This window comes from Lonchura striata, chromosome 5 (assembly GCF_050655825.1).
Source record: "Lonchura striata isolate lonStrDom1 chromosome 5, ASM5065582v1, whole genome shotgun sequence".
In the NCBI taxonomy this organism is placed as follows: Eukaryota; Metazoa; Chordata; class Aves; order Passeriformes; family Estrildidae; genus Lonchura; species Lonchura striata.
Genome location: NC_140707.1, coordinates 36,608,472 through 36,620,934, shown reverse-complemented (window position 1 = coordinate 36,620,934; position 12,463 = coordinate 36,608,472). Strand labels below are relative to the sequence as shown.

Below are 12,463 nucleotides of genomic sequence, written 5' to 3'. Positions count from 1 at the left end.
AAAATGTTTACAAACTGGTGAAAAGCATTTGTAAGGTCACCATGAATGCCAAATCTGCTCATCAGAAGATTTTTAAGAGCTATAATGCTGACAACTGTGCTGCTTGGGGGATGAGGCTGATGGGCTTTGATCAGAGCACTGCTAGACAGGAAGATATCCTGGCATTAGGTTCTCTGTAATGCAGCTTCAAGCATCTGAAGTTATTTGCTCCTTTCCTACAGCATTTATGATCAAGGCTCTTGCAGACAGAGTGGTTTAACTCGCAAGGAGATTATTTATTGCATCTTATGTAATTTTCTAATTAAAAAATGAAAATTGTGTTCTAAAATATTCATTGTGAAATACAACATTCTTCATCCTCCCCGTGTCTCTTACCAATGGACCAAAATCTATCATTTATGAACAGTTTTCATGAAACAAACATATGCTGTTAAAGATCAATAGGAAGACAATAACTTTAATAGGTAAAGGTCTGTATGGTACAGGAGATCATGACAGGGATTTTTTATAAGGGTCCTTAGAATGATAAACTGTATCTACAAATTCCAGGATAACCTCAGCAGCAGTCACCAGCCCAGTTATCAAGCACCTGTGAGGACGTTCCATCCGTTTTGTACAAAGGAAACTGTTCTTTGCTTAACCCACATTAGTCATTCAGGGTAAAGTAATTCCCATATTTCATAGTATAGTTGAACAAAAAGAAATCCATTTCGTACAATTTTTTAATCTTCTCAATTTGTTCTGAGGTCAGTTGTCTGAGGTACTCTAAGGTAATATCACCATCAGTTCGTTTCTCTGAGCCGTATCTTTTCAAGCTGGGGTATTGCAGGCTTTCTGGTGCACCAATGACCTTCAGAACATGCTCAGAGTCCAACCCAAGAGTTTCATACTTACCCACAATATCATAGTGAATGTTGCAAGGATCGCAAAGCAGAAACATTGGTTTCCAGTGAATGTCAAGAGTATGTGGTGGCTTTGCTAGAATGAAGTTGACAAACTCCTGGAAACTCACTTTTTCAGGAGAATTTTTATTTTTCCTGAACATTGCCCTAATCTCATTAGCAATAGTGGTACTGTAGAATGGTTCAGAGTGCAGGAGTTTGTCTCTGTAAGCTGAAACCAGCCGTTCCAAGGGATGTCTGGTGAACATCACTTTTGTGTAATTGCTTAGGAATTCCTTTTGTAAGGCAGGAGGGTAAGACACCAGCCTTTTGATTAGTGAGGTATGGTGGATGTTGTCATGCTCAATTTCAGAAGCTTCTGCATTCAGGTCTGATTGAAGAAGAAAAATAGTTCTCTTCCAGTTGGAGCAGCCTACCTTAGGCACCTCACAGTAGATAAATTTATGCTTGTGCTCCACAAAGAGCTGGTTTGCAACATGAGAATCCAATTTGTTTCTTGGTTTATTAAGGTTATTCTTCAGGCAGACAGAAGCCAGTGTGGTTTTCCGACCATTTTGAATTGCCAGCCAATTTTCAGTAGGATTGGGAAAAGCATCTGTAACCAAGGAAGAAATTTAAACCATTTCAGTGAAATAGGCTTGTATAAATCTGTTTATCTGTGACAATCATAGCACTCAATCTATCATCCTGCATACAAAACCTAATGAAGGTACTAAAATATTTTTTTTGCTGTAACCAAGACTAGACTATGGCAAACATGCAATAAACTACCCTCCCTAGTGAAACATTTATTAAAATGAAAACTTTCAATATGTTAGCAGTATTAGTCTAAGCAAGTTTGGTGGTCCAGCATCATGTTTTTGTAGTGCTCTCCTCTCATATATTGCTGAGATAACTACCACAGTGACAAGTGACTAGGCCTTGGATATTTTCACAGTATTGTTTATATCTTGGGCTCCATAGTTACTTTCTAACATACTTGGAAAAGGTGTCTCTCTTTTTATAAAACATTAAATCTTGTTGTACTCACCTGTTAGGTTTTTTTGTCTCCTACAGAAAAACCCAAAAAGAAATATCCCAAATACAAAATTTGGAAGAAGAAAAACTAACACCTTCTGATTCATGTTATTCTCACAGGAAGGAAAGTGACGTAGTCTCTAAAGTGGAAATCTGTATTTCTGTCAACAAGGAAAGATAATTCAGGTTAGATTTTGTATGACTGATATAACAAAGGTAACATGTGTATCTCCTGCAGATTTTAGGACAGCAAAAAGACTTTCCAAGCCCTGTAAAATAGGTTTTGCTAATAAGTAAAAATTCTCTTATGGAAAAGACTCACCACAATTATACTGTTAAACCAAACAGATAAATAATATGTCCATTTTGAAGTCTTCCAAAATTCCTCCTTTTTTCAGAACAATGAACTGCTTATGAGCACATACTCTTCCCTTGTCTTTTAAAGCTGTTGGGGAACAATAACTTCATTTAGGATTACAAAGTTGTATTTTTTTATAATATTTAGAATCTAAGAATACAAAGGTCTCTATAACCTGTAACAGGTGTATCCACAAAGACCGGGATATATTCAGGATTAATTTATTTCCATTTATTGCCCTGAAGCTTTGCACTTTGGACAAATAAATCATTGCAGGAGAAACTCTTCCCTATTTTTGCAGAGAATCCATACCACTAATTTGAATTCTCCCATTGTCCCTCTCCAAAGACCCTGCATGGTATATGTGTTTGCTGCCATTGCTGCTGCAGAAGACCCCCACATTGGTTCAGTACGATGGGAAATGTAGAAAGTGGTAAGCAACAGAAAAGGAGTTGTTCCATGTTTTCAGACAGAAGGAAAGAAGGCAGTCCAGCACAACATACCTTCTCTCTTGTGCTCACTCATTGTCTCCTTGCATATCATGAAGAGGGACCTATCTAAATTCTCTGTGCAATCTTACTCTGTTTCCCCCAGTAGAGAGCTCTTCATCAGCATGCTGTTATTGGAATTTGCAACATTAAGTGCAAAACAATAACTACTGGCAAATGAGGCATTCCGTTTCTGTTCTATAAAGTCCACACAATCAAAAAAGTCAAACAGCACTGTCTTCCTTTCCCACTTCTCAAGTTTGCATCCTGAACCTACTGGCAATAAACACATCGTTGCCTGGATTACTTTTTTCCAATATTTTTTCAATTTTTTTCATTTTTTCTTATTTTGTTTTGTTTTTACAAGATACAATAGGACCACTTCTGGTTTCTGGTGTGTTCTGAGACAGCAGTGGAAGCAGTACCAGTTACATTGCTGAAACTGTACTTGAGCACAAGGGTTCCTCCTTTCAGGGCTGGCATGTGATGTTGATATCACACACTTTTACTGGAATATCTGCAGACTCAGAATTAACAGCATTGCTGACAATTAAATCTCTCTTAGCATAGGTATGACCTGGGGAATGGAGAGGGGCACTGTTCACTATTTCTGTATTAAAGATTTACTTGTATTTACAATAAAATGTTACAATACTCATTCAAATTAATGCAGCCTTTTCAGATACAATGGCATTTAGCATATAATATTTTCATTTTCTTGGCTGTATAAAATCATTGTAAAGGCTACAGGAAAGGTTATGGGAAGATCTGCCTTTAACCTTTCCTTCAGTGTACATCAATTCTCATTTCATTATGTGATCCTTGAGTCCTAATGCATCAAAGGCCATTTTCAAGGCCAGCTAAAGTCAGTCAGGTTGTTCATTGATCTCATGAGGGCCAAGACTGAGTGTTCCCTTTTTCAGAAGCAGTTTGAAAACACAACTTTACACTGTGTAGCAATTAAAATCTATATTACTCTAAATAATTCTGTACAAGGACCCCGTGTTAGAGTATAGCTAGGAGAAATATGCTGGGCTTCATTCACTTTAAATGCTGTCACTTCAGAGAAGTAATGTTATCATACCTGTCTCAGGAATCAGAAAATGAATTGGATGAATTTTACCCTATTTAGATACTTGTATCATGTGTATTTAATAATTACACTACCAGTAGAGAATATAAGGTCTGCTATAAGACATATTTCACATGGAAACATGTCAATGAGTTCAATTTTCACAGGGAAATAGAAGAGACTTCCTTGGGGGAAAGAAGCTGTTTAGGAGCTAGTTAAACACAGGAGACAACTCCTAAGACTTATGCATATTTGTGGAAGCAAAATAATCTTTAATTAAATTCAGGAGAACAATCAGACCATAAGAAGGGATAGAACAAGCTCCAAGATGACACATGAACTCTTTCTGGACTCCTTAGAAAACTCCACAGAACAGACTGGCAGGAAGAATTAACACTGCCTTCAACAAGTGGGGTCAACATGACATGAAGCTACCTTAAAGTGAAGCCCAAAGCCTTCTTCAGAAGATGTTTTCAGATGCACGACCCCAGTATGGAGTTCTGTGTAATGCAAAGTTTCCACTGATGAAAATCACCTAAGAGAAACCTGGGGAAGAGGAAGAGGAAGAAAGACAATTCTGAAAGCCATTTTGTCAAAGAGGGACAAGTTGAAGGGAAAATATTCAAAATTAAAAGCACTTTTGTCAGAAGGTGTCAGTGTCAGTAAATCAGATGAACTTTTCCTTATATTTATTATGGCTTTTCCATGTACTTGTAATTGTGTTTCCTATTTAAGATGTAATGAGTTAATAATTCTCTTTGCATTTTCCCCTCATCCTACCTTGAATTAAGTGTGATTTTAGGTAACTACAAGGCATTCCTCAGTAAAGGAGTGGTGAGTCTATTAATAAAAGAAGTTCATACTAAATAGACTATTTCTGCTGTAACCAAAGGGCGGCAGTATGGGGTCTCCCAGGCAGGATGGAAAGACAGCATCATAAAACTCATGAAACAAAAAAAGCAGAAACTTCTTCTACTGAAAAGTAACAAAACAAGAAACAGGGAGGCAGGGGTCTAAATATCTCTTTGGAGCTTACATGTTCCCAGAATACAAGATCCTAAAAATTAAACATAAGGCATTCATCTGCACTGTTCACATTGTATATGGTGGGGGAAGCAGAGGGGGAGGAGGAGATGGATTTTTGTTTTTTTAATTTTTAATGAAGCATAAAATTTTCCAGGTAACAGCCTGATACACTGCACTGTTGGTTTTTCCTTGTTCTTCAGATCACGTCATTATAAATCAACTATACCTAGCGATGGCTTGATATTTTAATATCTGTATATCTTAGTAGATTCTGAAAATTACATCCAAAATAATTTTCTGATTATTTTTTGGTCATTACTAAAAAGTAAGCCAGGCAGCAAGAATTATCCTCATTGAATCCTTTCTTGCAAGAGTCTTTCAGAATTATTGCTATCAGAAGATTTTTTGAGGCCTGTCTGTTAATTAGTGTTTGATTTCTTCAGTGTGTGTCCAGCTGTTTTGATGTCTTTCTAGCTCCTAAGCTAAAACATGCTGTCATGTCAAATGCTTTGTAGAGTTCTAAATCCACTACATCAATGCTATTGCCTTAATCAACAAAAGCCAAGCAAAAATAGTCAGTCAATCTGGTGACATGTTTCCTATAACATAATCCAAAATTTCTATATGAGAACAAGCAGAACAATTGTTCAAGCCAAGAATGGTAACAAATGGGGAATAGATTACTGGAGAAAGCAATGCAAATCATCTCATGTGCATGCAAAATGGCAAAAAGGCCTGAAGCCATCATAAAATTAAAAATATTTACTGAATTCAAGCCTTCTTTGCACTGCTTAATTCCACCAAGGCCCTTTACAGTTCCATTTCAAAAATTCTTTTCTTTCTGCAAGTAACAAAGCTATCGTCTTGTTCATATTTTTGTTGCCAAATTTTCTGACCGTAAAATGTTCTTCCCATCCTTCTGTTTACTTCAAGACATTTCTGATGACTGGCTGCTTTTAATTACTTCCAACATCTCCCTTTTCTACATGGTACACTGGGTATGGAGGAGGCTGGCAACCTACTTGCAGAAACCCTGCATGGCAGATGAGTCTGTTTGACCCAGAAGAGCGCTCTCTGTATTGTACTTTTCCAGAGGCATCAAAAATTGTCATATGCTGCAGTTATTGGATATTTTTTCTGTTAAATTTCTCTTTCTTAGTTAGTTTGTCTCATGCTTGCTTTATGTTTTGTGATACTAGACCCTCTGCAACCTTCTTCTATGTCTGTTAGTGGTCTGTACTCTAACTGAGCATGTGTAGCTACACCACAACCACTCACACTTATCCATCCACCAGCTTTGGGTTTAAAATGGATCACTTTCCCCCTGACCAAAACAAGGTCTGATAGAAAGTCTCTAGTACTCTTTCAATTAGGAAATACTCAAAGATGTTTTAATAACAGTCACATGAGTACACGACATAACACATCCACACTCAGACTGGAGTTCTTCCTCCTGCCATGCGGATTTATTTCCAGAACAGGCACCAAAGGAATAGATTGCATTGCCTTGCATAGGTATCACTTGTACACTGTCCTTGAACTGCTGAAACAATGATTCATAACATAGCATTCTCTAATCCTTCTTCTGGAGCTTCTGAACCATTGCAATTGCAAAATCTTCAGTATTTAAAGGAATTTAGCAAAAAAACGTCCGACTTTAAAATATTTTTATGCTTTCATAAACAATAAGAGGTACTATAGCTGGAAATGTCAAATAATGTTTTTTTTTTTGTGCGGCACCTATAACCCAAGTACAGAAACACATGTACACACACGTATGTACATATATATATGTACATATGAGCAGTTCCAAAACACATTAATATCAGTTGCACTGGCATATTATTTGCTCCAAGTAAACTAACTAAGTAGGCTGATAATGATTTAAAGTCTTCTGATAATAAACTTACAAAGGTGTGTCTCAAACTAGTTTTTCACAGACAGACCTTGGTCAGACCTGAGCATGTGGGGTGATCCTCTGTACCCACTAGATATGTGGAACTTTCCACACTAAAAGAATAAAATTATAACAATACTTATTTGTGTTCCTGATACATTTGAAGCCAGAAGTAAAACAAAGTACCAGAATAGCAGCTCAGTGGAAGGTAGGGAAAAATCTGTGAAAACAGATAACATTCTCAGTTGCTGAACCCCATTCTGTACTTAAGCCCTGTTAATCCCTTCAAAAAGACAACTGCAAATACATACATACTGATATGTGCCTGAGTACATAGAAGTTGAGGAGGGAATGTTGGATAGAAAGCCCCCAAAAATAGCCTGGACAAGAAAACCAAGCTCTGGGTGCAGTTCTGCATATGCTGTTTTATCAGAGTGAATTGCAAGAGCAATACCCTTGTTTGACTAAATCTGCAGCACTCTTGCTTCTGTAGTTTGCAATGGGTAGACAGGAGGGAAAAAGACCCCAGAAAGTGGAACCTTAGCAGCCAGGCTGGCCTGTCCATAAAGTGGAAAATCAGTAATGGGTTAGGAAACTCACGCATGTTACAGACAGCTGAGGGCTAGAAAAAGTGTCTGATCAGGGTCATTTTGTCAATAAGAGACAACATTTGACATAATCTCATTTGCATTCTTTCTGGTCTCAGAAACTGTAGTGATATCTTCCTTGCTGCCATCATTAATCTGCTTATTATTCTCATTACTCCATTTCTTTTGCCTGCCTTTTAGCTTTTCGTTCTCTACTTAATCCCATGTCATCTCCTTGTCTTATCTTCCAAAGTTTTTTGTTATCTATTATTTCTAATGCAGTATTAAAAGCTCAGCTTTACTTTTTGATACATCATATTGGTAGCCCCTGTTATCATTAGCCCTTGATAACAAAGAAACAGTTCCTGCTTTCTCCTCTGCTGTCCCTGCTTTTGGATTAAGTTTATGAAGCACCTACAGAGCAATTATATTTTTCACCTAAAATCACTCCTAAAAGTTTTCCCTTTCAGGGATGCCAACACCAGCTATGATGCCAGTGTGCTAAAACAGTTACTAACCAGTCCACAAAAGAGCAAGCGAAAGGAAGAGCCAATTTGGGGATGAAAAGGACCAAAGTGAAGAGAAAAAAAAGAGTTCCTTGGGAAAGGCAGCAGCAAGTCTGACAGAAAAGCTCCCAGAGAGAGGCAGGAAGCAAAAACCCAAGGAAAAGTGGTAGAACTGGGGGCCAAGGGAAATAGAAAGGTTCTGTAGCCTGCTCTAAGGCAGTTTTGGTAAACGGAGGCTTGAGAACTGGACTGAAAAAGACACAAAGTACAATTCAGTGAAGATGAAGAAGAACAAATTCAAAGAAATGAGTATAGAAAACAATATGCTAAGTATCCAATAAAATACCACAGATGTTTAAGAATTAATGAGACTATATACACTGTAGTCACTCTTGCACTGGAACCCATCCCTTAGTATGTGATCAAAATTTTATTTCTTTTCCTTCCTGGAACTGCAGCCAGAAAGGCCATGCACTTTTGATTTTCTATGAAGAGGTAGGTTCAGTGAGAAGACCTGGCTTGTGGCTGGGCCCAGCTTGGCCAGAACCTGGAAAGGTGGATACCAGTTCTGCTGCAGCATCACTGGGGCAGGGACTGATGGCCTCAGGAGGCTGACATGGGATCCTGAGCTCTGGGCAGTGGGGGGCAGACCCAGGGGACTGGGCAGTGCCCTGTTACTGCTTTTGGTGCCTGACATCTGATAATGGGCTGTGGGGCCTTTTTATCTAAACACTTAATTCAAAATTCCATGCACTTGTCAACTGCCATTTAAATCCTGCAAAACCAAACACCAGAGAACAAACTTCACTACTTTCTTTTATGGAATCTAGATAAGCCGAAAAAACTTGGAAAGAAGAAAAAAAGGAGGAAAAAGGAAGCACAGAAGAAAAGTTTAGAACAATGCACCCTGGCCAGGGTGGTAATGAATGATCTCCTCCCAAAGTTGTTTCACAGGAGATGGGCCTCACAAAATCCTTCTGCTTTGTCACATGTATAACTAACTCTCTGCCTTTGTATATGTCTTCGTGTGGTCTCCCATGTTTCTCTTCTCAGTTAATGTCAGTAATAGCAATATTTTCCTTGCCATTCAGGTCTACCTGTGTGTGTCTCAGATCTAGATCCTCTTTGACCCTTCCTGCTTTTTACCTCCTGGGGCAAGCATGATTCATATATTCCTGCCACTGCACGCCAAATAGCACAGTCAAAACTGTTTATAGAAGTCCCAGTTGCTTAGCACACCACTCCCAGGCAAACTCCTGTTTGCTGTTCACCTTGTTACACCCCTGTGTCCCCATCCCTAGTACCTCTTAGCCATAATTTATGACAGCTATGACCTCTCTTTCCCTCTTTACACTCCAGTGAATACAAAGCGTTTCTGTTTAAATGGTTTTCCTTTTTGCTCCTATCTCCTCCAGCTTCTCCTGTCATTCTAGTCTAGATTTTGAACCTTATTTTCAGGATCCAAAAATTTTGTCTGAAACCATACCTCTACTCTCATTACCCCCACTCTCTTTTTTATACTCCTTCAAAGACTCCCTTACAGGAGTCATGTACAATCCTATCACCAGTGATTTGGTGTCTGCCCTTTTACAGAAATAACCTCTTTGCTTGAAACATCCTGACACAAACTGTGTGTATACCTTTTTCTCTCTTCCTACATGAATCTAGGCTTACTCTTTCTTTCCCTTCTGCTCTCTTCTGTGTTGCAGGGCAAGCTGTTCAGCAGAAATGTTATGTTTAAGGTATGTTTCTATGAAACATGTTTTTATAGCATACTATGACACTTGCAGTATCAAAAATTAAGAAGTTTGGAGACAGTAGGATTAAAGTGATAATTTAAATCATAGAGAGCATAAAATGAAGTGTCTGCTGGCTTTTGGCAGAACAGTCTTGAAACTAAAGACTTGACATTTCAGAGCATTTGACATAACAGTACACTCTAAGTTCAAAATAGTCTTGTGGATTCAGTCACAGATAAAAATGCTTGAAAAATCTGCAAATCTGCTTTCCAGAGTTGGCTCAAGTATCCAGAAAATGGAGAATGGTCAGTCAATGAGTGTCTGAAAAGGTGGGTTCCCCACACTACATGGGATTATCATAGTACATAAATTCTCCTTAAAAATTCTTGCCTGGCTTACTACATGCCTTCCTTCATCTGCCATAGATAGTAGGGATCTTATTGGACAGCCCTTGAATGTCTCAAGAACATGTTCATCCTGTGAACCAAACATGTCAAATTGTGTGGAGTATTTTGTTTCTTTAAAAACCAGGTGTTGAAAAGGTACTCAAAAAAAGTATTCATGAAGTATCACAACAACATACACAAAAATCATTGTCAGGGTTGAATCAGCTCCCTTAACCAGTCTTATTATGCTCACTCTAATGGAATAACCAACAGTGACAGCAGATTGCTGTCTTGTGAACAAACCCAGCATCAACAGTGACAAGCCCCAAACTCACCAGTCTTACCTGCTGGCAGCAACAAAACAGTGAGGCTTGGCCATGTGGGATGCCATTCCTGGCACTGAAGGGAAATTGTCCATAGCACAGCTTGTCCCTACTCCCCCTGCCTCAGAATTAGCATGCTCTGCCCAGACTCTTCCTCTCCTGGTACCCCCACTCTTTGCACTCCACTGTCCAGCAGCACTCCAACACTCCTGCTCAACACATATTTGCATGGGTACCAGAGCCTTTCCCTTAGCCCTCATCCCAGGTGTGACCCCATTTTTCCCAGTCCCTTTTTCTACTCCTCAGGCAAAACTTTAACCCAATCTCCAGCAAATTCTCACCTCCAAAAGCCTTCCTTATATCGTCCCCAGGCAGCTCACCCAGCAAATCCTGTTTTCCAGCTTCCCAAACAGCCATCAGATCTCACCCTGATTCTGCTGTTCAGCCTTCCTCATGCACAAGCCAGCTCTTTGCTGGCTCCCTCTGCCAGACTCCTCCCTTTGTCTCCTCAGTCAGCCTCACAGCCCCCCCTTGAACACCACACTTCCGAGCCCAGCTCATCAGAACTGTCTCTCCTTCTACTTCCAAGATTCCCACACAGCCCCACTGCTTCTCACTCTCAGTTCTGTTCTCAGCTAGTTCCAGGCTCTACATTTCAGCTTCTATAGTTATTTTAGTATCTCCCAAGCTAAACAGACACATTTTCCTTTTCATTCCCTCCCACATCAATTTTCACACTAGTCATCAAGGCACATTTTCCTGCTGATTTTGTTCCTTGAATCTATTTTGCCAGCAATCCCCAATTACTTCTCCCTAGAAATCTTGCTCATTCTTGCTCTTTAAAGCAGATTATTTACTCTCCTGTGCAGAAGAGGTTCCACTGATAATGTACAAGAGGAAACTCTTAACCTCATTTTTGAAATGCTTATTTCAAAATCTGCAATGTACCTGAACTTCTTAGAGAAAAGGTCACTGGAATCATTTGAGAGAAAAAAAAAGAGCACAGATTTCCTGTACAAAAAGAAATAAATTATTTTTGCTCAAAGTGATTAAAAAATATCCTGGAACAGATATCTAGCCTGAAAAATTTCTGCTGAAATGCTTGAAATTTGACAGAATCCTATGTAGATGCAAACTGTATTGAAATTAGAAGAGTCAAGATGCATACCACCCTTAATAAAGTCAGAAAGTGAATGAAAGTCATTGTCATTTCATTTCTGGCACCAGAATCCCTGTAAAATCAACTTCTTAACTGGGGAAAGCCATAGCAATGAATAATAGGCTGCCAAAAAAATCCTCTGTAGATTCCTTACAGTGTGATTTCAAAAGCTAAACAATGTCTCAGTTTATGCCTTTAAATATTTTATGTCAATTTCTAAATATATAAACAAATAAAAAACCCAACCAACTCTGAAAAAGAAATCTCTCTTTGCAGAGATTTGCCTACACTTACAAAATCATGGTGATATGAAAAGCTACTAACAATCCAATTTTACTCACCAATCAGACAGCCTCAGTGGAGATTTCCCATGCCTCTGAGTGATGCTAAACAAACAACAAAGATTCAGACAAAGAAATGTCAGTCTAGAGAGACATGTCATTTTAATCCTATGCCTAGGGATGGAAAGGAAATAGGGGAAAGATTTTGTGTTCTCCTTACCTGATCTTTAAGTCTGGGCAAAGTGCTTCTGTATCCACACAGATTCTTTCATGGGAGAGCATTTGAAACACTTTGTACACGTTGTATTTGTCTATGCCCCACTAAAAGTTGCCAGCATTTCCCTGAGAATGTTTAGGTGAGCACCTCCAGTTGCACATTACAAAGCACTGTGCTGTGTCTGTCTGTAGGTATAACGAGCAGCATTTAACCACTCCCCGTGCAGGGTCTACAGCAGCTTTTAGAGACTGCCAAGTGCTTCAAGAGCAGCCTGCCAAGAGGCTGCCTGCTAAGCAACCCAGAAAGGGAATAGTTGGGAATATGAGGACAAAGGTAATTTGGTTGAGAGCAATTGTGCTGTGATAATATGCATTATTTTTAGATTGAGAAAAAGAGGCAAGATCAATTCAAATGAACTCTATACAAGAAGACTCCAATCAGCTCTGGGAAATGGAAGGTAAGTTCTCATGGGAAGCATGGCTAAAGAAGAAGGAATTCAGTAGAG

At 38.9% G+C, this 12,463-nt stretch overlaps 1 protein-coding gene across 12 annotated transcripts; it reads right to left on the bottom strand.

Moving 5' to 3' along the window:
* Positions 1–251: 251 nt before the first annotated feature.
* Positions 252–12,221, bottom strand: LOC110472101 (carbohydrate sulfotransferase 9). Of its 12 annotated transcripts, XM_085580291.1 has the most exons (6): positions 11,962–12,217; positions 11,802–11,846; positions 4,273–4,383; positions 2,242–2,364; positions 1,933–2,080; positions 252–1,497 (listed from the first exon to the last, which is right to left on the bottom strand). In XM_085580291.1, exons 5-6 carry the CDS (start codon positions 2,024–2,026, stop codon positions 647–649), a joined length of 945 nt encoding a protein of 314 aa, XP_085436417.1. In that variant the 5' UTR covers positions 2,027–2,080; positions 2,242–2,364; positions 4,273–4,383; positions 11,802–11,846; positions 11,962–12,217; the 3' UTR covers positions 252–646. The 12 variants fall into 12 exon arrangements, with proteins under 12 accessions (XP_085436417.1, XP_021389136.1, XP_085436420.1 ...); XM_021533461.3 differs by lacking the exon at positions 2,242–2,364; XM_085580294.1 differs by lacking the exon at positions 4,273–4,383.
* Positions 12,222–12,463: the final 242 nt, after the last annotated feature.

Excerpts from the sequence above, each read along its gene's own strand:
- LOC110472101 (XM_021533464.3), bottom strand. The coding sequence starts at position 2,026 with ATGAATCAGAAGGTGTTAGTTTTTCTTCTTCCAAATTTTGTATTTGGG. Across the intron at positions 1,498-1,932 it reads GAGACAAAAAAACCTAACAG|ATGCTTTTCCCAATCCTACT; the intron begins GTGAGTACAACA and ends CCTTGGTTACAG.